This window comes from Polypterus senegalus, chromosome 4 (genome assembly GCF_016835505.1).
Source record: "Polypterus senegalus isolate Bchr_013 chromosome 4, ASM1683550v1, whole genome shotgun sequence".
Lineage (NCBI taxonomy): Eukaryota > Metazoa > Chordata > Cladistia > Polypteriformes > Polypteridae > Polypterus > Polypterus senegalus.
Genome location: NC_053157.1, coordinates 207,332,890 through 207,359,115, shown reverse-complemented (window position 1 = coordinate 207,359,115; position 26,226 = coordinate 207,332,890). Strand labels below are relative to the sequence as shown.

Here is a 26,226-nt window from a genome sequence, read left to right as displayed (position 1 = left end):
AATAATTACAGCTGCACCTTTTTTCTTTACAAACTTTGCAGTGGATCCCTTTTTTAATAGTGTTGCTAAATAAGAATTTAGAACTGTTCTAAATTGTTTCTGAAAACTGGAACTTTTTTTTTTATCTCTCTTTGTGTGAACCGGAACTTTTCAAAGTTCTTGTATCGCTTAAAATTCACTAGTATTTTCCTTCCATTACTAGCAAAGAACTTCCATCCGGTTAACAGTTTATGGCTTTAGTGCTGCTCTGTGGCTTGTGACCATATTTCCCTCAGGACTGTAGGTCCGTTTAGAGGATGAAATTCTGTCAAGACTCTTTGCACGTTCAGAATAATTCACTACAACATACTGCATTGACACATTTATTTATTTTATGTGCAACTACTTGGTTGTCAAAATAACTATTTTCTTTTAAGGAAGGATTGTATTATAGAAGGACTATTTTTGAAAAATGTAAAAAATAAGCAGGTAGATGTGAAGTTAAGCCACATTAACATTCTTTGATACAAATACATAACCCAGTGGTCCTCACAGCAGTTATGTTCCTGTTGAGCATTTTTTTGTCGATTTACACGCTTGTATAGGTACATTTAAACAGCCTTGTCTTCTCCATTTGTGAAGCTGTAATTTTTTGGCATAACGTGGAGACATCGTATTATGCTTTGGTGAACAACTGTTTATAGGTTGTACTTTTTTGGTTTTTGACTGGAATGCCACAGCTGTGCTGGTTGTCATGTACTTGGTATATTTTTTTCCTTTTTTTTTCTCCCCCTATCCCACCATCATCATGTTCTCCACTTGTGAGCAGTTTTCCGATGTTTACAAAAGTTAGCAGTGGCTCGATGTTTGGCCACTACAGCATAAAAACATAAGTTGCAAAATATTATTTCTTGGATAAATTCGGAAACTCTGAAACCAAGCCAATTCTAAATAACTGAGGAACACTTATAAAGACAGTACACCCTCCCTTTTAAGAAAACAATTCTGCCATCAGCCTCATTTGTTTATTTTACTTAACTGCTCTACAAAATAAATGTTTGCTGTTCAAGCCAACAAAAGGATTTACTACTTAGTTCAGTAATTTTTGTTTTGTACCTTTTTTGAGTAATACAATATAAAGTATATACACACTAATAGCAACTTTAAAATACTGGTATATCCATCAAGTAGTTACTCAGTTAAACTACCTGTAGTGTTGGCAATCATAAATATCAAAATATTGTGCAAGGCTAAGGGTTGCGACAGTGTAACAGCAAATGGGGATTGTAATCTGTTTTCAGCATCTGGTTTATAAAGAATGATGTATCATGAACTACGTGATTTATTTTGGCATTTGCATATTGTAAATTTATTCTCTGATTTATGTCCAGTAACTGAAAACCTTTTTGAAATGTGAATTTCCCCTTGGTATTAATAAAGTATCTATCTATCTATCTATGCTTAAAATCCGTACTAAATATACAAATTCAAACATTATATATGTAATGGTGAATTAAGTGAAGTACAAAATAATTGGATTTTTCCATTTAAACCAACACTGGATTAGTCAAATTAATTCAAATTTCAAATATCAGAAAATTGTGGTTTAATTTTCCATATCTCCCCCTTATATGAGAACTCCTGTAAAAAAAAAATTCTTAAACAGAGAAAAAAAATCTGACGTGTGCTTTCCCCCTGCTGGTTATACTAATAAATGATAGTTTGCTGTTAAAAGCCAAGCAAATAACAAAGTTTTTGCATTATTATTAGGGAGACTTTACCTGTCCTTCAAAACACTGAAACACTAAATTTTATTTTGGTATTACTCTTGTAGGTTTCCAGACTGGAATCCCGAAGTCTTGCATCCTATAAGGTAGGTGGCCTTTTCATATACAGTATATTGCCACCATAATTTTATAAGACGTAGTAAAACCTTATCTCTCCTTTAGAATGTAAGTTAAATGCTCATTTTATGCTAGTAGCTTTATTAGGTATTATCTGCAAAAAATGAAATTATAAAATGACAATGCAGTCTCTCTTGTAGTTTCATTTTCAAAATCTACACACAAGAATGCTGCAGAAATTAAATTGAAGTAACATTTGCAATTTTATTTTTAAAGTTTGTGAGCAAGAATCTATTAAAATGCAAAATCTCTTTTGTAATTTCAAAGTTATTTTCAGCCTGAACAGCAGTAAAGCTGCAAAAATGAAAGTAAAATTCTAAGCACTGGCACCACCTGCTGCTTATTTAATTTTCATTTTCCACTTTGCATGTTGAGAACCTGAAAATGCAAATTAGCATGGGGCTTTGCAACTTGTCTTCCTTACAATTCTTTATCCTTCATAGCTGTAGCCAATTCACCTCCATACTGCGAGCTTCACAGTTAAAGCGTCTCTTTGATCTTTTATGTTTGTTTGTTTTTTTTTTTAAATCCTTCTCACTAAGAAATATTAGAGTAACGAACCTTTTAAGTGTATTATCAATTGTGGTAAAAAAAAAAAATTAGGCAGCAGACCAAAAAATGTTTGAGGATGGCCATCCCTTATACCAAAAAATCAACAAAGGAAAAGAAACATGTTTTTACATAAGCTTAGTTCACAACTGAACTGGCTAACGGGTTGAGTCAGCTGTGTAAATATGGTGGATAGGAGGAAGAGGTGGAGTCAGGGTGGCCAGAATGGGAACTGATGTGGCAGGAAAGTCTATTCTGGGTACCGGAAATCATGTCATTATTTGCTGGAAGTTCTGTCAGCAGTTGGTGGACCGGTCATGGAGAAGCAGGGCCTTCGGCTGAACTACAGAGGATCGGGTAAGAGTGCCAACCACCAGTCTGGCTGATGAATAACACAGTTTGAGCCTGTAAACTGACCCCCAAGCACACAAGTGTGACGATATAAATTTTAATTTTAAAATTTTTTTTATAGAAAATGCCTCCCATGAAACTAAGATCAAGTTACTATTTAAACTTAAAAATGTAAAATCTGTGGGGTCATGACGTGGTTGAGTAGTTGGTGGTACTTTCTCCTAGATAATTTACTGGTTTTCTGCATGAAATTTGCACCCTCACTGTGAGTTTTCCGTGGGTACTGTGCTTTTCCTCCCAAGTTTCCAAAGACTTGCAGGGTAGGTTAATTGGTGACCCAAACCAGTTGAAGTGGGTATGTGTTTGTGTGTGTGTGTGTGTGTGCATGCATGTTAATTAAGCTGGTTTAAGTGCATATTTCATAATACGTCTACATTATATACATGTCAGATGTGAAAATCTTAGAGTAAGCATTGTGCAAACAAGTATACCACCGATATTTTGCTAGTACGCATTGTATATTGTCTATTATTGCTATACAGGGACACACAGCATTAATATTTCTGTTGCCTAAATCTAGTTGATTAACTTTTTTCTTTTCTTGTTTTTTAATGTTGATTTTTTTTTTTTAAATATTTAAAAAACAGTTTTCAGTGGTTAAGTAATATTTTCTCATGTACTGTCGGGTTCCTTTCTCATCCAGTTCACTTTTTCAGTGTGAGTCTTTAGTTTCTTGTTAATTAAATTTTAACACCAACTTGTCCCCATACTATACTACTATACAGCCTATCTATAGCATTAGCTTCAGGAGATTACACTCGAATATAGTTTACAAAACACAAAACTAGAGATTTCTTCTTCAGTCTAAAACTATAAATCTTTGTCTAAGTGTGTAAACTGGATATTTTGATGTGTTTAACTTTAGGATACATAGTCACAGAGAACATTTACCTTCAAGGCCTTCTAAATATTCCTCTTTGTTAGATCTAATCTTCTAAGTCACTTGGGTTGTGCTTAAAAGTTGTAATTTATTTTCTTTCTTTTCCCCTCCCAACTTATAGAAATGAATTTGAAAGCAATCAAGGGAGGACAAGCCAAAAACGGCGCTCACGGTCACCGAGGGCTAGATCTCCCAGAAGCAGGTCTCCAAGTCCTCGACGGTACAGAGGTCGTGCCCGTCGTTCTTGGACCCGTTCCCGGAGTCGTTCTAGAAGTGCTCGTAGGTACCGCCGCAGCAGAACCAGAAGCAGGTCACGGAGCCCACATCGCAGGTCCAGAAGGAGCCCTCGGCGATCACGCAGTTTATCACCTAGGCATAGAGCCCATTCTTCTTCCCGTCGTTCACGTTCTCCCCGACGTAGATCACGGAGTCCCTTATACACCCGCAGGCTGCCTTCTCCTTCCCGCCGTTCCCCCAGAAGAAGCCCACTTCGTCGCAATCGATCAAAAAGTAAAGAGAGGCTTGCCAAGAAAATAATTGAATCTTCAGGTATGAAATGGTGACAATTGCTTAATTGTTTTTATAGTTTTGATAGCAGTTTCTGAAAAATGTGTATCAAAAACAATAGTTAAGCTTAATGCTGAAATTTAATTTGCGTGTATAAAATTAAGCATTGATGACATTATATTTGAGCTGCTTCAGTTAATCACAAAGTTTTGCATCAAGTAAATGTTTTTCTTTCTCTAGTCTTAAATCTCAAGGTATTTTAATTGTTTCTCTTTTTATTTTTAGCTTTGTCTGTTGCAGACAGTTCATCTTTAGAGGCTATGTTACAGTCCTTGGCTCCTGCCATCATTGCAGAACTGGCAAAGAAGTCTGCAGCTAGCTCTACTGTGCCTAAACAGGTGTCGGGCAGCAAGGCAGGACCATTAAAAATGCAGGGAAAAACTAAGACAAAATTTGTCAAAGATGTCTCATCTTCTGCTGGCACCAGTAAGAAGCAGGAGTCACAGGGTGCTGCTTCAAAGACTGGAACTACTCGTGCAAAGGTACCTTCAAAGGATTTAAGCAGTACAAGTAACAAAAAGTCCACAGCATCTAAAGATACAGAAAAAAGTAAAGTAAGTAAAAAAAAAAAAAAAAAAGGTGGGAGGTGTAAGTATTAGTATTAATAAAAGAAATGTATTTTACCATCTCTCTCCTTTTAGTTGTCTAGCTTAGTTAGAGAGAGAGGTTCGGAGCACACGCTGATGCAGCGCATTGCTGCACCCACCACATGACAGACGAGCTTAGTTAGGACTGATTATTTTGAGTGAGTTTTTAAAGGTGGTTTTTTTTTTGCCCTTTTCGCTTGTTCTTCTCAGCAGAATAAGCACAATTCAAAATAAAAACACTTCTGTAGTTTCAGGTCCATGTGCAGTGAATAAGTATATATCCTCTTTATCTATATTAATAAAAGGCAAAGCCATCACTGACTCGCTCGCTCACTGACTGACTCACTCATCACTAATTCTCCAACTTCCCGTGTAGGTAGAAGGCTGAAATTTGGCAGGCTCATTCCTTACAGCTTACTTACAAAAGTTAAGCAGGTTTCATTTCGAGATTCTACGCATAACGGTCGACAACGTCCGCCATGTTGAACTTTCTTATTTATGGCCCCATCTTCGCGAAATTTGGTAGGCGGCTTCCCTGCGTTAACCGAAACCAATGTACGTACTTATTTCGGTGGTATGATGCCACTGTTGGCCGCCATATTGAACTTTCCAATGGTCTTTATTACCTATTGGCCCATCTTCAAGAAATGTGGTATGCGGGTTCCCAAAGCTAACTGAATCCTACTTATGTACATATATACATCTATAGCCTCCAGCTCGGTCACTGTGTGAGGCGGCGTTGGGTCCCCCATCCCCACGCGTCCCACGTTGTTAGCTGCCTGCCTGTATAAGGCCATCAGTCGCTCTGGTCTCTTCATTCCCTTCCTTGCTTCGCCACGGTGTTCACGTCTCCATGCTGATAATTGCAGCCTTTTTATTTAATCCACGGCTTCTCCGCTGTTTTATTGTTTGTTTGTTACGATTATAGTTATTGTATGGGTATTTTAGACTTAGTTTAGATTGTTCAGGTACCCATTTCCTCTATCGTTCCAACTGTGTACCCCCATTAACATGTCTATCGAGGGGATCACCATCGATCAAAGAACTGTCACTTACGGAGTGGTTTCCATGCCCGGAGATGGCACCTACCTTTTCCATTCTCTGTGTTACATATTGCATGGCCATATCAGGCTCACTCTTGATATGTGGAGGAACATTGTGTCTTATGTATTGAATGACTGGGACAGGTTCAAGGTGTGGACTGATGATGGTACAGGCGATCATTATACTACACAGGAGCACTATAAGAGTGGAATGCTTAAGCCCTTCACCTATGGTTCTGCATGTGAGTTGATGGCTGCCGCTGAATTGTTCGGTTGTCGCTTTCAAGTGTCCCGAAATGGCCAAATATTTTACACCTTGAGGCATTGGCGGTTGTCGAAAGGTGTAAAATATTTGGCAATTCAGTACACTTAACAAATAATTATTGGTATATTTTCCCTCATTTTAAAAAGGTTTACTTAATAAAAATTTTAAGGCAGTACATCGCTGCTGCGAAGTGCGGGTATTTTGCTAGTCTATACTAATAAAAGGCAAAGCCCTCACTCACTCACTCATCACTAATTCTCCAACTTCCCGTGTAGGTAGAAGGCCGAAATTTGGCAGGCTTATTCCTTACAGCTTACTTAAAAAAAGTTAAGCAGGTTTCATTTCGAAACTCTACACGTAACGGTCGACAACGTCCGCCATGTTGAACTTTATTTATGGCCCCTTCTTCGCGAAATTTGGTAGGTGGCTTCCCTGCGATCACCGAAACCAATGTATGTACTTATTTCGGTGGTATGATGCCACTGTCAGCCGCCATATTGAACTTTTTAACGGTCTTTGTTACCTATGGGCCCATCTTCAAGAAATTTGGTACGTGGGTTCCCAACGCTAACTGAATCCTACTTATGTACATATATACATCCATAGCCTGCAGCTCGGTCACTGTGTGAGGCGGCGTTGGGTCCCCCATCCCAACGAATGACTGGGACAAGTTCAAGGTGTGGATTGATGACGGTACAGGAGATGATTATACTACACAGGTGCACTATAAGAGTGAAATGCTTAAGCCCTTCACCTATGGATCTGCATGTGAGTTGATGGCTGCCGCTGAATTGTTCAGTTGTCGCTTTCAAGTGTCCCGAAATGGCCAAATATTTTACACCTTTCGACAACCACCAATGCCTCTTAAACATCTTAGATTCACAGGTGACGATTTCAGTAGTGTACTCTTTGATTGTTATAAATGTTTAAGCTCTCAAAAGCTGGATGTGAAGTTATCGATGAAACCGGTTGTATACTTACAACGCTTGACAGATGCCGAATGTCTCTTCAACACAAGTCCTACAAATACTGTCGTAATTGAAACGAACCATGAAACTCAAACCGATTATGACAGCAGCAATCCAAGATGTGAGATTTGAAACGAGATTACTTTTCACCTGGCCAACTGTATGTTGCATGCTCAAGAGTAAGCTCAACGCACAGCTTGGTCATATTACAACCAGAGGGCCGAACTCACAATCTGGTATACAAAGAAATCCTTAACAAATAATTATTGGTATATTTTCCCTCAGTTTAAAAAGGTTTAATTTTCTTCTTAATAAAAATTTCAAGGCAGTACTTCTCTGCTGCGAAGCGCGGGTATTTTGCTAGTATTTAATATTTGGCACAATGAATCACCTTATCTTGAGTCTAAACGTAACATTGAAACCAAAGCAAACATATAACATCATTTCTAAGTTACTACATAATATATTTAATAGTTATCCAGATATGTTTTGTTCATATGAAAAACTAATTGATCTCTTAGATAACCTCTCAGCTTACTTAAGCAAGTCCATTGATAATTAGACTTAGCTGACTGAACACAGCCCTATTAAATCAAAGCCTCATCATGCATTAACCATGTTGTATATTGTAAATTGATGTTTTCATCTTCCGCACTATCACCACTAACTGTTTTAGTATTTCAACATACAAATCTTTCTTTTTCGCGAAGTCTTTTTTCACAGAATTTGCATTCTTTTCTCTCCTTTGCTTTTGTGTTTCTTTTCATCGTGCCTCTCTTTCTGCATAACCTAGTCATGGTTGTGTCATCTTTAACTTTTTTTTTTTTAAAGCTGCTATTTGTTCCTTCACTAAGTCTTCGCTTACATTCCTTTATTTCTGAATTTGCATTCTTTTCTGTCCATTGCTTTTATTTTTCTTTGCGCTGCTCTTTCTGCTTTGCTTAGTCGTGGACATGTCATCTTTAACTCATCAATTTTTTTAAGCTGCTCTTTGTTCTGTTTCGTGGAATGTGAAAGTGTCTCTCTGAAGTGTGTCTCTTCAGATCTGTCTGACGTGGATGTCAGTATGACGTGGCTGGACCGTGTCGCAGGAAGTAAAAGTGTCTTTCTGAAGTGTGTTGTCGTGGGACGTGAAAGTCTCTTTCTGAAGTGTCTTTCTTCAAAAGATCATGTCTCGTCGCCCAAAAAGTTTTGTCCCAAGTTTTTTTATGTATAATAAAGATGTATGTGTGTGTGTTTGTTTGTTTTACTTATTGTTAGTTTGTGGCATTTGTTGTGTTTTGTTTGTGGCTATCATTCTGTCTGCATCTTTTGGCACAGCAGTTAGCCCTAATGCCTCCCAGCTCGGGTCACATTTTTGGCCATAATAATCGGCCCAGCATAATTGGCAGATGCTTTCATAGGCCTTAGGCATGCATAAAACACCCACTGCACCCTTGTAACTCATTTAATACTAGTTCTGTTCCTCTTTCCCCTTTGACGTCAATGCATTTCAACGTGTAGTGCAAAATTCTAAGCACTGTAAACATTTTAAATCCATATGTTAATCTGTGTGAAAACTTTTTTTTTTCCCCCTCAGAGATATCTAGACAAGTATGTAGCTTTTTAGATACAGGATGATTGAGTGATGCTTAGACTTTCCTGAAATATTTTTATTTTAAAATGTCTTCTAGAAAGAAAAATCTAGTACTTTGGTTCTGTAAGGGTTGCTTCTACACAATTTATGAATATTTCAAACTTATAATTGTACTCATTAAGGATACCAACAAAGTCTCTTTTCTTTTCATAGAATCTTAGGGTCAAGAAGAAGACGGGCATTACAGTTATTGTTTCTGACTTGCCAGAGGGAGACTGTTCTGAACAGGATATTCTTAAAGTTATGGAGGTTTTTGGAAAAATAGCGCAAATGTCATTTAACCAAGTAAAGAAAGAAGTAAGCAAGTGTACTTCACTTTAAAAAGTTTTACTAACTGACTCTAGTTAGAGTGTATATGATATTGATAAACCTGATTAGTACTTGTGTAATTTACATTTTTGTAGGTCTTGTGTTTTTCTCAATACATTAGGCCACAACTCACAGTGATACAGTGCTGTACTGGAAAACATGCTGCTTGCTTTACACATTTTCTTTTAATACAGAAATCTACTCGACAGTGTCTTCATGTGCATTATTATAAATTATCTTAAACTTGGGGTTAGTGGTTTGCAGTCACTGGGTTCCAAACACAGTCCTGGGTACCCACTGTGGCTGCAGATTTTTCTTACAACCAATTTCACAATCAGTAAGAAATTTTAACTCTAATCTGTTTTTTTTCTTCTCTTCAGTTGTATTTTATTCCGAAAAGCATAGTAGTGGCCGTAAGATATTTACATTTTATAAAACATTTATAATTATTTGTATTCTTGCTATAGCTTTAAGTACTTAACACACATTTTTCTAATTTACCCTTTTTGTGTAGTTTTCTTTCTTTGAAATGCTAATATTTGCTCTGCTTGTTATCACAAACACAAATCCTGAATGCTGAGAAAGGCTATAAGTACTTGAGCATCAAACCCACCAATGTGCTCATTAGTAGTAATGAGTTAAATTAGCAGAACACCTGGAAAAGCTAAAGGAAATTCATGATTATGATGCTCTCTCAAACCAAGCTTTAAAAAAACCAAAAACAAAACACAATTACTCCGATCTAGCATACATACACTGTGTGCACAATTATTAGGCAAGTGAGTATTTTGACCATATCATCATTTTTAATGCGTATATTCCAACTCCAAGCTGTATTAACTTGAATGCTTATTGGATTTAAGCACGTCAGGTGATGTGTATTTGTGTAATGAGGGAGGGTGTGGCCTAAGGAGATCAACACCCTATATCAAGGTGTGCAGAATTATTAGGCAGCTAGTTTTCCTCAGGCAAAATGGGCCAAAAAGAGATTTAACTGACTCTGAAAAGTCAAAAATTGTAAAAAGTCTTTCAGAGGGATGCAGCACTTTTGGAATTGCTAAGATATTGGTGTGTGATCACAGAACCATCAAACATTTTGTTGCAAATAGTCAACAGGGTCGCAAGAAACGTGTTGAGAACAAAAGACGCAAATTAGCTGCCAAAGATTTGAGAAGAATCAAACGTGAAGCTACCAGGAACCCATTATCCTCCAGTACTTTCATATTCCAGAGCTGCAACCTACCTGGAGTGCCCAGAAGTACAAGGTGTTCAGTGCTCAAAGACATGGCCAAGGTAAGGAGGGCTGAAACCCAACCACCACTGAACAAGAAACATAAGTTGAAACGTCAAAACTGGGCCAAGAAATATCTGAAGACAGATTTTTTCAAAGGTTTTATGGACCGATGAGATGAGAGTGACTCTTGATGGACCAGATGGATGGACCTGTGGATCAGTAATGGGCACAGAGCTCCACTCCAACGTGGAGGTGGGGTACTGGTATGAGCTGGTATTTTTAAAGATGAGCTAGTTGGACCTTTTGCATTGAAGATGAACTCAAAATCAACTCCCAAACCTACTGCCAGTTTTTCGAAGACACTTTCTTCAAACAGTGATACAGGAAAAAGACCATGATTTTTATGCAGGCCAATGCTCCATCACTTGCATCGAAGTTCTCCACTGCGTGGCCAGCCAGTAAAGGCCTTAAAGATGAAGGAATAATGACATGTCCCCCTTCCTCATCTGACCTAAACCCTATCGAGAACTTGTGGGCACTTCTTAAACGCTAGATTTACGGGGGAGAAAAACAATACACCTCTCTGAAGAGTGTCTGGGAGGCTGTAGTCACTGCTCCACAAAAAGCTGATCGTCAACAGATCAAGAAACTGACAGACTCCATGAATGGAAAGGCTTATGACTGTTATTGGAAAGAAGGGTGGCTATATTGGTCATTGATTGATTGATTTATTTTTTTAAATGTCAGAGATGTTTATTTGTAAATTTTGAGGTGTTTGTTTATTATTCTCACTATAACAGATGAAAATAAACAAGTGAGATGGGAAAATTTTCATTTTTCCTTTAGTTGCATAATAAATTTGCACACTAATAGTTGCCTAATAATTGTGCACATATGTATTCCCCTGATGTTCACACTCACATTTCCGTTGTGAAACATTCAGGTTTCAGGTTTATTAACATTTTGGATTGACTGATAGCACTGTTTGTTCCATATTAAAATTAATCCTCAAAAATACAACTTGCCTAATAATTCTGCACTCCCTGCATACTTACCGTCCACTTTTTTAGGTACACATGTTCAGCTGCCTAACTCAAATACAGTATCTAATCACTCAGTCACATGGCAGCAACTGTTTAGGCTTGTAGACATTGTCAAGTTGACCTGCTGAAGTTCAAACCAAGAGCGAGAATAAGGAAGAAAGTTGATTTTAATTGAGTGAGTGTGTGGCATGTGTGTTGGTGCCAGATGGGCTGGTCTGAGTATTTTGAGAAACTGATGATCTACTGGGATTTTCACACACAAACATCTCTATTTGAAAAAGGAAAAAATATCCAGTAAGCAGCAGATGAGCTACAGTAGCAGGAGACCACACCGCGTGCCACTCCTGTCAGCTAAGAAGCAATAATTCACATGGGCTTACCAGAAAAGGACAATTGAAGGTTGGAAAAATGTTACCTGGTCTGATGAGTCTCAATTTCTGCTGCAACATTCTTGTGGTAGGGTCAGAATTTGGGGTCAACAATATGAAAGCATGCCTTGTATTAACGGTTCAGGCTGGTGGTAGTGTAATGGTTTTGGGAGATATCTTCTTGGCACGCTTTGGTCCCCTTTGAGTATCATTTGTTTGCAACCGCCTACCTGAGTATTGTCGCTGACCATGTCCTTCACTTTATGACTGCAATATTGTACCCATCCTCTCATGGCTATTTCCAGCAGGATAACATGCCATGTCACAAAGCTCAGATCATCCTATCTGGTTTTTTCAACATGTCAGTGAGAACACTGTTCTCAAATCGTCTCCTCAGTCACCAGATCTCAATTCAGTAGAGCACCTTTGGGATGTGGTGGAATGGGAGATTCACATCATGGATGTTTATCCAACAAATCTGCAGCAAATTCGTGATGCTGTCATGTCAGTTTGTACCAAAATCCCTGAGGAATGTTTCCAGCGCCTTCTTGAATCTATGCCACTAAGGCATAAGGCATATTCCCTAAGAAAAAATGGGAGTCCACCCCAGTACTAGTAAGGTGTACCTAATAAAGTGGCCGGTGAGTGTAAATGCTTTATATTTTCTAATGAAAATTTACCAAACTTAGTTTTGAAATTTCTTCATTGAACCTAAAACATAAAAATAACATTCTTAAATAGACTTGGAGTCCAGTTAAAAACACAAATTGGCTGTACCAAAATCTGCAGCCACAGTGAGTCCCCAGGATGGAGTTTGGGAAACACTGAAAAATGTAATTTTACAATTTCATATTTATTCTATAAGTATGATTTTTACATGGATAATCTATAGTGCCTGAACTTTTATGTACATTAGTGGGGTATAGAGAGTCACATCGTATCCTGATATATTAAACAGAGTCCAGAACTAACCCTGAATATGCATTCCTGGGTGCCCACACACACGCGGTTGTAGTTACTCTAACCTATGTGTGTTACGCACAGAGAGAGCCAGTTAGCTTTGTTGCCAGTCCATCATAGCATACACATTAACTCTCCTATCATGGAAAGAACACTGTAAACTCCACACGCATTTTGACTAGGCAGATATCAGTCTTAAATCCCTGGTACTATAAGGCAGAATCACTGGCTACTTCGGGTTTTTACAATTCTTAAATTCCCAACTTTGTTACAATTCTGTGAAATTTATTTGGTACCGTTTTTGATACCACAGATTGGGATTTATGAAGTCCCCAGACAATTGGAGATCAGTTTCGTAGTGGGTTTTTTTTTTTTTTAATCTATGGAAAGATAACGATTTTGAGGTTGCACTCATAAATCTCAGATTATCAAATCATTCAGAAGACAAAGGCCAAAAAAGCAGGACAGTCTTCTGCAAACATTACTTTTAAAGTAGCACTTATCAGTTTTTTTCTGTGGCGACCCCTCCAAGAACTTTAAAATTCTGCTTGAAGCCCTATCATAATAGGTAGGGAAACTGCCTGCGTAAGAGCAAGAAGACCAAGGGACCCCACATACAAAGTGCATTAATACATTTTTTAATGGCTCCTCTTTTAAATGTCTATGCAAAAAGTTCTTTGCTGTCAAGAAACAAGTTATTGCTATTTTACTACAGATCATTTTTGACTATTTGTTGAGAGAATCTCAAAATAGAGAATTTAATTTGTTAAAATAAAAATTGTGCACCAATTTCATTAAAGATAAAACTGAATAGTCTTTGAAAACGTTTTTTGACAACTTTTTAAAAAATATTAATATACTATCAACTTTTAAAGAAAGAGTACCTGATAAAACAAAACTAGCATATAATTAAGAATGAATACCCCAGGAGCAAACCGCAAAGTGGCTACATGTAAACAGTATACCAGTAGAGCAATGTGTTAAATCAAAAGGAGCAATGACTAGGTTACACAAAACTCTTAATTCTCAGATCCTCAATTTCTGGTACCACTGACTAAGTCTCATTAAGGGCTTTGTGAGCTACAATTGCATGCACTCCAGAGAGATTTGGTGTTTTCGTAAAATTACTAAATGCATCTTCCTTTAAAATAGTAAATATCTACAGTATGGCAAAAAGGCAAGCAAGAACTGTGAAAAACCTAGGTGAATTCAGACATACAGAATTGGGTTTCTTTGGCTTACTTAAACTGAACATTGCCATTTCACTAAAGGTTAGTAGTAATGATTTTGCGTATTTCTTTTCTTAAAGGCAGTAGTAGAATATCTGATGGAAGAAGCTACTAAAGCACTCCAGGAATTCTTAAAAACCTCTTCACTTAAAATCAAGGAGAAGATTGCACAAGTAACATTTGAAGAAAAGGTAAACTGAGTGTTTTGTGCCTTTTATTGTAGTATACTAAGTTTGTCACATTTTGTTTCACTTCTGTTTTCTTCTGTGTCAATATACAAAAACTCTTCTATATATATATATAAATAAAATGTGTGTGTGTTTTGTGCATGTGTTTGTATATGTGTATCTTATCCGAGATCGGGGAGCAGGAGCTTGAGCAGAGATGCCCAGACTTCCCTTTCCCTGGCAACTTCAGCTATCTCTTTCGAGGGAATCCCGAGCCATTCCCATGTCAGCCAAAAGAGAGAGAGTCCCTCCAGCGTGTCCTGGGTGTTCCTCAGGGCCTCCTCCCAGTTAGACATGCCCGGAACACCTCACCAGAGACGTGTCCAGGAGGCATCCTGATCAGATGCCCGAGCCACCTCATCTGACTCCTCTCGATGCGAAGGAGCAGTGGCTCTACTCTGAGCTCCTCCCGGATGACCAAGCTTCTCACCCATCTTTAAGGGAAAGCCCAGACACCCTGTGGATGAAACTCATTTCACCCACTTGTATTCGCGAAATCGTTCTTTTGGTCACTACCCACAGCTTATGACCATAGGTGAGAGTAGGAACATAGATCGACCAGTAAATTGAGAGCTTTGTCTTTCGACTCGGCTCCTTTTTCACCACGACAGACCGATGCAGAGCCCGCATCACTGCGGACGATGCATCCATCCGCCTGTCAATTTCCTGTTTCATTCTTCCCTCACTCGTGAACAAGATCCGAGATACTTGGAGCAGGATCTCGCTCCCAACCCGAGCGGGCAATCCACCCTTTTCCGGCTGAGGACCATGGTCTCAGATTGGGAGGTGCTGATTCCCATCCCAGCTGCGAACTGATCCAGTGAGAGCTGAAGATCATGGCTTGATGAAGCAAACAGGACAACATCTGCAAAAAGCAGTGACCCAATCCTGAGCCCATCAGTCTGGACCCCCTCAGTGCCCCTGGCTGTGCCTAGCAATTCTGTCCATGAAAGTTAACAGAATCGGAGAAAAAGGGCAGTCCTGGCGGAGTCCATCTCTCACTGGAAACGGGTTTGACTTACTGCCGGCAATGCGGACCAAGCTCTGACACCGGTTGTACAGGGACCGAACAGCCCTTATCAGGAGGTTTGGTACCCCATACTCCCAGAGCAACCCCCACAGGGATTCCCCGAGGGGCACTGTTGAATGCCTTTTCCAAGTCCACAGAACACATGTAGACTGGTTGGGCAAACTCCCATGCAGCCTCCAGGGCCCACTGTTCCGTGACTAGGACGAAAACCTTACTGCCACCGCTCCAGTTAGCCACCTCAGCAGTAGAGCCACGGAACATGGCCCAGTCGGACTCAATGTCTCATATCTCCCTCGGGACATAGTCAGTTCTGCCAAAGGTGGGAGTTGAAGCTGCTTCTGACAGGGGACTCAGCAGACCCTCACAATACGTTTTGGCCTACTAGGCCTGACCGCCATCCTTCCCCACCATCAAAGCCGCTTAATAATATCACACAGCCCCAGGATTCTTTGCCTTCTCACCTTTACTCAACTGATTTTTGCAATTCCCTTTTCTCCTTTTTTTAATGAAAAAATCCAGAAGATGCACCAGTCTCTCGATACAGATTCCTCCAGTACTTCATTTGAATTTCACCCACCAACTCACTCATTTTCCTCTTTTCAGCTTCCTACCTTCTCAGAAATCTCAGATCTAAGTCTAAGCCATCCACCTGTGAACTGACCCCCTCCCTACAAGTTCTAGTCAAAGCCTGCCGTCCCTCTTATTTCTGCTATAATCCACTCTTCTCTCACTACTGGTACTGTTCCTTCTTCTTTTAAAACTACTGTAATAACCCCAATACTGAAAAAACCTGGTGCTGATCCGACTAATTTGAGTAATTTTCATACTATTTCTAATCTACCTTTCATTTCCAAAATTCTTGAAAAAAATAGTGGCTATTCAACTTCATTCTCATTTATCTCAAAATAATCTGTATGAATAGTTTGTTTGGTTTTCGTCCCCTCCACAGTACAGAAACGGCACTTATAAAAATTATGAACAACCTCCATATGGCAGCTGATTCTGGTTTAATTACTGTTCTCATCCTCCTTGATCCGAGTGCAGCCTTTGACACTATTTTTCACACTACTCTTCTCAATAGATTATTTTCGATTGGCATTACCCACACTCCACTAGATTGGTTCAGATCCTATCTGTCAGTTTATTCAGCTTAAAACTTTCACATCCCAACCCACCTCTGTTACTTCAGGTGTGTCCTAGGGTCCCTCATTTCCATTATTTACCTCCTTCCCCTTGGCAATATTTTTCGTAAATATAATATTAGCTTCCACTGTTATGCTAATGACACCCAGCTCTATCTCACTAGCAAACCTACTGTTTCCACCTTCCTCACTTATTGATTGGATAGCAGAAATCAAATCCTGGTTTTGTTTAAATTTTCTTAAATAGTGAAAACTGAGGTTCTCCTCATTAGTACAAAATCAACACTATCCAAAACTGAATTATTCCTTACTTATTGATAATTCCCCTGTCTTCCCTTCCCCACAGTTTAAAAGTCTGGGTGTCATCTTTGATAGTACTTTATCCCTTCAGTCCCACATCAATAACATCTCCCAGTCTGCATATTTCTACCTGCGTAACATTAATCGTATTCGCCCCTCACTCCCCACACCACTGCTATTCTTGTTAATAGCCTTGTCACTTCTCGTCTTGATTATTGCCAATCCCTTTTCTTTGGTCTTGCTCACAAATCCCTTTATAAGCTTCAACTGGTCCGGAATTCAGCTGCCAGCATCATTACTAGAACCCCCTCTATTCACCATATCACTCCCGTCTTGCAGCAGCTTCACTGGCTTCCACTTACAGTGGTGTGAAAAACTATTTGCCCCCTTCCTGATTTCTTATTCTTTTGCATGTTTGTCACACAAATGTTTCTGATCATCAAACACATTTAACCATTAGTCAAATATAATACAAGTAAACACCAAATGCAGTTTTTAAATGATGGTTTTTATTATTTAGGGAGAAAAAATCCAAACCTACATGGTCCTGTGTGAAAAAGTAATTGCCCCCTTGTTAAAAAATAACCTAACTGTGGTGTATCACTCCTAAGTTCAATTTCCGTAGCCACCCCCAGGCCTGATTACTGCCACACCTGTTTCAAGAAATCACTTAAATAGGAGCTGCCTGACACAGAGAAGTAGACCAAAAGCACCTCAAAAGCTAGACATCATGCCAAGATCCAAAGAAATTCTGGAACAAATGAGAACAGAAGTAATTGAGATCTATCAGTCTGGTAAAGGTCATAAAGCCATTTCTAAAGCTTTGGGACTCCAGTGAACCACAGTGAGTGCCATTATCCACAAATGGCAAAAATATGGAACAGTGGTGAACCTTCCCAGGAGTGGCCGGCCGACCAAAATTACCCCAAGAGCGCAGAGACAGCTCATCCGAGAGGTCACAAAAGACCCCAGGACAACGTCTAAAGAACTGCAGGCCTCACTTGCCTCAATTAAGGTCAGTGTTCACGACTCCACTATAAGAAAGAGACTGAGCAAAAACGGCCTGCATGGCAGATTTCCAAGACGCAAACCACTGTTAAGCAAAAAGAACATTAGGGCTTGTCTCAATTTTGCTAAGAAACATCTCAATGATTGCCAAGACTTTTGGGAAAATACCTTGTGGACTGATGAGACAAAAGTTGAACTTTTTGGAAGGCAAATGTCCCGTTACATCTGGCGTAAAAGGAACACAGCATTTCAGAAAAAGAACATCATACCAACAGTAAAATATGGTGGTGGTAGTGTGATGGTCTAGGGTTGTTTTGCTGCTTCAGGACCTGGAAGGCTTGCTGTGATAGATGGAACCATGAATTCTACTGTCTACCAAAAAATCCTGAAGGAGAATGTCCGGCCATCTGTTCGTCAACTCAAGCTGAAGCGATCTTGGGTGCTGCAACAGGACAATGACCCAAAACACACCAGCAAATCCACCTCTGAATGGCTGAAAAACAAAATGAAGACTTTGGAGTGGCCTAGTCAAAGTCCTGACCTGAATCCAATTGAGATGCTATGGCATGACCTTAATGGCGGTTCATGCTAGAAAACCCTCAAATAAAGCTGAATTACAACAATTCTGCAAAGATGAGTGGGCCAAAATTCCTCCAGAGCGCTGTAAAAGACTCATTGCAAGTTATCGCAAACGCTTGATTGCAGTTATTACTGCTAAGGGTGGCCCAACCAGTTATTGGGTTCAGGGGGCAATTACTTTTTCCCACAGGGCCATGTAGGTTTGGATTTTTTTCTCCCTAAATAATAAAAACCATTTAAAAACTGCATTTTGTGTTTACTTGTGTTATATTTGACTAATGGTTAAATGTGTTTGATGATCAGAAACATTTTGTGTGACGCATGCAAAAGAATAAGAAATCAGGAAGGGGGCAAATAGTTTTTCACACCACTGTAAGTTCCGCATTCAGTTCAAAATTCTTCTGTTAACTTTGAAGGCTATCCACAACCTTGCCCCTCCATATCTATCCGACCTCCTCCCTGTTGCCATTCCCTCTTGTACCCTTAGATCCTCTTCCTCCATCCACTTGACTGTCCCCTTCATCCGTCTTACCACTATGGGGAGCAGAGGATTCAGTTGCTCTGCTCCCCAGCTCTGGAACTCGCTACCATCTGAGCTTAGAAATATTGAATCCTTTTACCATCTTGGCAATTCTGGTTTGTTTGTTTATTTATTTACCTGTTGCTATTGTTCTAGAAAATGCATCCCTGTTCATAGGAGGGACTTTTTTGCCTTACCCAGAAGTGCTTCTGTGGTTCAGATTAATGGCACTGGAAGTACCCTTGGCTTGTAGGATTAAAGGATGTTACTCTGCCTGAATCAGGAGTTGGAGTCAGGAGACGAGGTCACAGCTTCTTTAGAGTAATGGTGGAGTAGGGAAGGAAGAACTGTTTCTGAAAAAAGTATTTTGTTTAAAATAAATCTGTTTGATTGAATCCAGGACTGTGCTTGGTCTTGTTGTGTCTGAATTCTAGGGCCAGTAACACACCCTAGAGCCTTTTTTAGTTAATAACAAACCATTGTGACAAGACCATGATTTCAGATCTTAGGTTTTGCTTTTTACTTGATAAAGTACACTGCTTAAAAGCAACACAAGTTAATTTTTGCCTTTTGTTGTAACTTTGGCAGGAGAAAAAGGAAACAAAGAAAGTAATCACTAAAAAGTAAGTGGTTCTTTGGTATTATCAATTTTAATTCTGCTTTCTTTTACAATCAATATATATTATGCCTGGCAAATAGTAACATGATTAGTTATGTTTCAAGTACAAATGCTTTCATTCTTTTACCGTGTTAATATTGCTTTGAAAATGCAAAGGCCATGATATTAAGCTAGTCCGTCCTCCTACCCTTCCATATTTTGTTGTAGAGCTGTTTACTTTTGAATTTTGCAGCACTGTTGTTCTAGAATTACCATCTTTGTGATATTGAAATTGGTAACGACCAGGTCTTGGAGATTCCTTTTAGTTTAGTAAGAAACCAAATCGGCTAGAGAAGTTTGCCTTAAAGTGGCCTTTCTCTCAGTTTACTTTGACTAATTATTTGTGTTTTCTGTTTTTCTTTTCCCAAAAGCATTAAAAGGAAATTGATTTCTATTCTGTATTCTAAAATATTTTACTGCTGTTATTGGAAACATTATAGTTTGCTGTGGCTGTTTATCTTTAACCATTCTTCTTTTAACTCTAACCATTCTTCTTTTAGAAAAGAACCCATAAGCACAAAGGCTGCTTCCGGTGTAAAGGCTACAACTTGCAAAACCTCTGGTATGTGGTATATTGTTATTTGTAAATAATCAATTAAGTGTATATTGTAGTTCACTAATTTTTATTTGTATTCTTTGATCCAGCAGATAAGAAGTCTGTCAAGACGGACTCATTGGCGTGGGTAGCAAATAGTTCTAAGTTCAAACAGTCTGTAAGTAATACACTGCTTGTAGATTAATTAAAGAATTCTTTCAGCCCTAGAGTTAAATTTTAGAAAAGTAGTAGGAAAGTGAAAGCTTTAGAATTTCCATACTTGACATAATTCAGCTCGATAGTATCTTTAAGTATTATGTAATATAAAAATATACATGCTTTAAAACAATTGTAAACAGCCCATAATTGTATTTTTGGAGAAATTTCTGTTCGAGTATTTAGTCATTTTCACTTTTAACATTTTTTTTCTTTGTTTTATATAGGATATTTATTTTTAGAATACACTTTTCTTAAAAATTTACTGCTTTGTTGCTCTTACTTGTCCTTTGTTCAATAGAGTGTTTATCCACAGCCAGTAATTGTTGTCTCCAGTTTGCCTGACTCTGGTTATGTTGATGATGACATTACGAACCTTGTGAAACCATATGGACGTATAACACAGTTGATTACTGTACTATCACATAAACAGGCAAGTAAAAGAAAGGCAAATATTTGTTTTTGAAGAAATCATTGTATGACCTGAATAGTACCAATCAGAAAACATCACACTAATGCAATATTATTTGAAAACTAACAGATTGGGTGTAAATTTGTTACTTGTACAAGTTAGCTTTTTTCACTTTTATTTTCTCAGTCTCATTCACGCTCTCCCTCCCCTCTTGATCTGACCCTAACTAACAGCACCAACATAAATTCTCAAGAGACGGCAGCATCACAGCTCCAGGATGCTTGTGTTTCAGATGCTCATGCCTTGTGGTGGTGCTGCCGTGAAAAGAAAGCTCCGCTTTGCCTAATCTGCAACTTTTTTTTCCTTTTTTGTTGAAGTGCCTCCCACACTTTAGAAAGTTTCTGTCTCAATTTTTTTCCATCTCCTTCCCCCTCCTTTATCTGACTGGCCATTGCAACCACGTTGGTATTTTCCTCTACATTCTTCTCCTCAGACCTTTCTTCGTTGGTAGGACTGTGTGCAGTCTTGACAAACAATAACAAACGATACTGCCCCCAGACGTTCATGTAGTGCATTGCAGTTATAAAAACCAATGTGATTCTTTGTGACTGGAGCCTCTATTGAAGGTTCTGTTTATGACGCGTCATCGATTACGTCGACTAATCATTGAAGCCCTACAGTTAATCATCACAGTCTTGCACCAAGTGAGTTAAAGTTAACCTTTAGGGATATCAATCTGTCCAATTAGGAAGCATAAGCAAGTGTGGATCAACTTCTTCTGCTTTGGTGCAAATGAAAGTGGCAACAGGTGCACTTTAGATGCAACAGTAAGGAACTCCCAAAAAGAGAATGGTTTTACAGGTGGTGGCCACAGACAATTGCTCTGTGGTTATTCTTCCTGACTAATTGTTCTCCATCCATCCATTATCCAACCCGCTATATCCTAACTACAAGGCCACAGGGGTCTGCTGGAGCCAATCCCAGCTAACAAAGGGAGCAAGGCAGGAAAAAAACCCCTGGTGGGGCACGCACACACACTCACACCACACATCAGGCACACACTAGGGACAATTTAGAATCGCCAATGCACCTAATGTGCATGTCTCTGGACTGTGGGAGGAAATTGGAGCACCCGGAGGAAACCCACGCAGACATGGGGAGAACATGAAAACTCCTAATTACACTCTAGTTTTGCATTTTACTAGTGTCCTTGCCACTACTGGTAGCATGAGACCAGTACCTGCAGCTGAATCATGTTGCTGAGGTAGTCCAGCTCCTTCAGGGAGGGCACATCCATTATTCCCGTTTCAAGAAGATTTGCTGTGTCTTCCAGCACAGTCTCAGGAGTTTGGCTATTACACGACGAGAGCTGGAAGGGGGCTCTAGAACGGCCAGCAGTAGGACCAGTTATCTGGACTGTTTTTTGTGAGGAGGGACAGGAGGAACACTGCCAGAGCCCTACAAAATGATCTCCAGCTATTATTAGTGTGCAGAACTCTAACTAAAGTACAGGGAGAGACTCTGAGTGTGGCATGAGGGATCTGTATTCTACCCCCATGCATGAGTGGATGTTAACCACATTTCCCACTGCAATTACTGCAGTAGACTGGCTTACAATAGCATATTCCTCTGTCATTATACAAAAAAAAACATTTTAATGTGCACACAAGTATTAATACAGGTTTGCATGGCCCCATAAAGTGTTAGTATTCTAGGGGTGGCACTAATGAAGAGAAGGAATCACATTGCATGACAGTTGCAGTCAAAACCTAGAACCTTTTTATTGAACAAATTTTGCAAACAACTTAAGCTATAATTTCTACAACATATTTTCAACCATCCAAGGAGGCATTTAGACTTAGTAAAATATCCAGAGGTGCTTGTCAAAAGTTGTATTGCACTGAACATGTCACAGAAAAGGAATACATAGTAAATATGTTTTGTAAACCAACTACACTTTAATGTTAACAATCCTGTCCACTGACACATTAGCTATCTGGTTTGTAATGGCGTTGGTTATTGCAATCCTCCGCTTGCTCTTTTTGTTGTAGGAAGTACCTCTAGCAAACGTGTCTACAAGTTACATCTGACTCGAGTGTCCTGTAGCTTTTTCAATTTTACCTGAGGACGTGGAGGGTGCCAATCTTAGTTCCATACATTCATGGTACTCCAAAGCATGTTTGCGGCTGAGGTTGTGCAACGTGTTGACAACTTTTAGCTCGACAGCATTTGCAGCAAATAGTAGTTTGGTCCACATCCATCCTTTTAAGACCAAAATATTTCCACACAACAGACATGGCTCCTTTCTTTGGCAAAAGTTCTTCCTTGTCATCATGTTCAACTTTGTCTGCTACAACTTCAGTTTCTGAATGTTCTCTGTGCATTTTCAGCACTCAATACTTTCACTAACGCATGTACTCCGTTGCATTCGTGTTTAGCAGTGAAAAAGATCACCCAAACCCCAACCCCAACCCAAAAACGGTTTCCCGCTCCGCCACGTTATGAACATTGTTTAGGCAATTTAAAATGGTATTGCGGTATAAGAAAAATCCATATCATAATAAAAATAAATGGTTTTCGGTATAAACTGGTATACCTTCGCCATTAACAGGTATACCATGCAACAGTACAGCCGCCTTTAATTTGTTAAATATGTTCTGCTGACTGGTTATTGTCTTATTTATAATATAATCTTCCCAGAGTACTTTCATGTTTTAAAATACCTAATGGTATTGATTAATTAACCAGTATTGGTCTGATGGTTATCTTTCAACACAGCAGGATTGCTTCGTGTAAGTGTAATTTTTATAATCTCAATATAATCAGTTTATTTTAAAAAAGTGCGACACACATAAGGAGTGTCATCTATGCAGTTAAACTGGGTTGGAAAGTGCAAAGTTTTTAGTTTTAAATGTCTAATCTGTTTGGTTTTTAACCTTAGACTGTCTATCAGAGCTATTGTCTCTTGCTGTTCCTGTGGAGCTGCATTACATTTTTTTTTAGCTAATTGAGACTTTGCTTTGTCAAATCTTTAAAACTATTTTTTTTTTTTTAATTTTAACTTAACTATGCCAATTTTTTTGAGTTGTTCCTTATTTGAATTATGAAAGGAGAATTGTTTTAATTAAGACCTTGGGTATTCAATGCAAGATTATATTTTGACCATTTTTGAAGAGAGACACACTTGTGTGTCTTGGTGTAAATTTGGACTATTATCGTTTGAGGGCAGTTTACTGTAAAATTTGATGGATTTAAGAGCTATGTCGAGCTTGTAAACTTAAATTTTTAAAGCGGATATGAATAACAACTAAACTACTCCTCACAACTGCTATATAAGTGCAAAATTAAATATTTAATCTCTCCAGAATTGCAGATTTAAAGAGTTATATAAAGTAAAATTCTTCATTGAAATTGATAGATTCTCCCTAGGATTTTGTGGGTTTTCTCTCACTGTACAATCACAGTCTGCTTTTTATCAACTGGACCATTGCAGAAGCATTGTTTTTCATTTTCTCAATTATATGTCACAGTAAAAATGATCAGTTTAAAGTGCTCTCTTTCCACAACCTTAAGCAGTGGTATCTTGATAAGGTAACAAATTACTTAAATACGTGTTTAGCTTTAGCTTTATGTATCAGTTAGTCACACCTCCTATTTTCAATTTCCAAAGTACAGTTTTTGTATTTTTCATAAGCATTTTTCATGTTTAGTTGGTGCACCTCTGAATGTAGAGTGTTTGGGAAATGTGGTATGTATAGATAGATGGATACTTTATTAATCCCCAAGGGGAAATTCACACTATACCATAAACAATACAAATTGGCAGAGTTCAGATTGTATGGTAACATTTAAAAATAAAATGAATTCATGGTTAAATATATTCAATCAGATGTATAATTGTAATGTGAAACATTTGAATCTTAATTTTTATTCAGGTGACAGGGATATTATCTACCAATAGCGGATGCAATTATCATGGGCTTTACCTTTGTTGTGATTAAAACATTTATATACAAGAAGAATCTGGTGTACAGGAATAATCACCATCATGTTTTCATGCTTCTCTTGTCGTCAAGCTGAGGGGCACACCACTGTTCTAAACCTCACCTTGTTTCCAGACTGTGTAACAAATCCTTATACTGAAGATGCAGGTCAACTGGGATATGCATGTTCATGCATTCTTTTAAAGTCCTATCTTTGGAATTTCTTATTATTTAAGTGTTAATTGTTTTCCACATTTAACTTTAAATCACTATGTTTAATTTTTAAAATGGAATGAATCTTTGACAGGCGTATATTGAGGTATCCAGCCAGAAGACTGCAGATGAAGTTTTGAAATACTATAAGACAAACCAAGCAAAAGTAAATGATCAGGATGTGACTGTGAGTGTGTGGAAGAAAGAGCTCTCTCCACTGGATACTGTAAGTAGCTAATTTGTTTTAGTATATTTGTTATGTTTACAGTATAATACAATGTTTTGGTGTTTTTAGCATTTGAGTCTTAACATGTTAGAACGTCAGAATATCCCTTTGAGTTTTTTTGGGAATACAGTAATTCCTCCTCGATCGCGGGGGTTGCGTTCCAGAAAATCCGCGAAGTAGAAACCATATGTTTGTATGGTTATTTTTATATATTTTAAGCTCTTAGAAACTCTCCCACACTGTTTATAAATATTCTCCGCACAGTTATACAGTAAACCCTCGTTTATAGCGGTTGATCCGCTCCAGACAGATAAATGGATTTCCAAGAAGTAGAATTCTTTATTTATAAATCTAATATTTTCACAGAGCATTGAAAACCTGTTTACGACCTTCTAAATACGTTTTTTAACATTATTAGAGCCCTCTAGACATGAAGTAACACCCTTTTAGTCAAAAGTTTAAACTGTGCTCCATGACAAGACAGAGATGACCGTTCTTTCTCACAATTCAAAGAATGCAAACATATCTTCCTCTTCAAGGTGCGCCGTCAGGAGCAGAGAATGTCAGAGAGAGCGTAAAGTAAACAATCAAAAATCAATAGGGCTGTTGTGCTTTTAAGTATGCAAGCACCGCGATGAAGGGATGAATGTGAAGGTAGCCTTTCGCCATTTTTTTTTTACAGGCGTGTCCGTATCTTCTAAGCAAACAGCCACTGTGCAAACAGCCTCTCTGCTCACACCCCCTCCGTCAGTAGCAGATAATGGGGCTAATCATAAGTCTCCCTGATGGTATTGCATGATGGATAAGTATCTGCCTGTATTTCTCATAGAGAGTGAGACACAGAGAAAAGCAAACAATGAAAAATCAATACGGGCTGTTAGAGCTTTTAAGTGAGCAAAGCAGCGCACGGGTAGCATATCGTATATCATTGAGGAGTTTTATTTAATATGTAATACGTGCTCTGATTGGGTAGCTTCTCAGCCATCTGCCAATAGCGTCCCTTCTATGAAATCAACTGGGCAAACAAACTGAGGAAGCATGTAACCTAAATTAAAAGACCCATTGTCCGCAGAAATCCGAACCAGCGAAAAATCCGTGATATATATTTAGATATGCTTACATTTAAAATCCGCGATGGAGTGAAGCCGCGAAAGTCGAAGCGCGATACAGCGAGGATTACTGTATGTTGGTCTTATTTTTGGGGCCGCCCAATGTGCTAGAGTTATCATAGAAATAGCTGTGATC

At 38.6% G+C, this 26,226-nt stretch overlaps 1 protein-coding gene across 8 annotated transcripts in view; it reads left to right on the top strand.

Moving 5' to 3' along the window:
* znf638 (zinc finger protein 638) overlaps positions 1–26,226 on the top strand; it is a 244,564-nt gene that overhangs the window by 145,824 nt on the left and 72,514 nt on the right. For 4 of the 8 annotated variants that reach the window (XM_039751902.1, XM_039751905.1, XM_039751903.1 and 1 more), the window contains exons 4-13: positions 1,814–1,852; positions 3,845–4,272; positions 4,516–4,844; positions 8,943–9,086; positions 14,013–14,123; positions 19,327–19,361; positions 19,897–19,958; positions 20,042–20,109; positions 20,449–20,580; positions 24,850–24,981. In XM_039751902.1, the coding sequence (XP_039607836.1) occupies positions 1,814–1,852; positions 3,845–4,272; positions 4,516–4,844; positions 8,943–9,086; positions 14,013–14,123; positions 19,327–19,361; positions 19,897–19,958; positions 20,042–20,109; positions 20,449–20,580; positions 24,850–24,981 (1,480 nt within the window). The remainder of the gene's footprint in view (positions 1–1,813; positions 1,853–3,844; positions 4,273–4,515; positions 4,845–8,942; positions 9,087–14,012; positions 14,124–19,326; positions 19,362–19,896; positions 19,959–20,041; positions 20,110–20,448; positions 20,581–24,849; positions 24,982–26,226) is intronic. The other 4 variants (XM_039751906.1, XM_039751901.1, XM_039751899.1 and 1 more) reach the window with 4 other exon arrangements.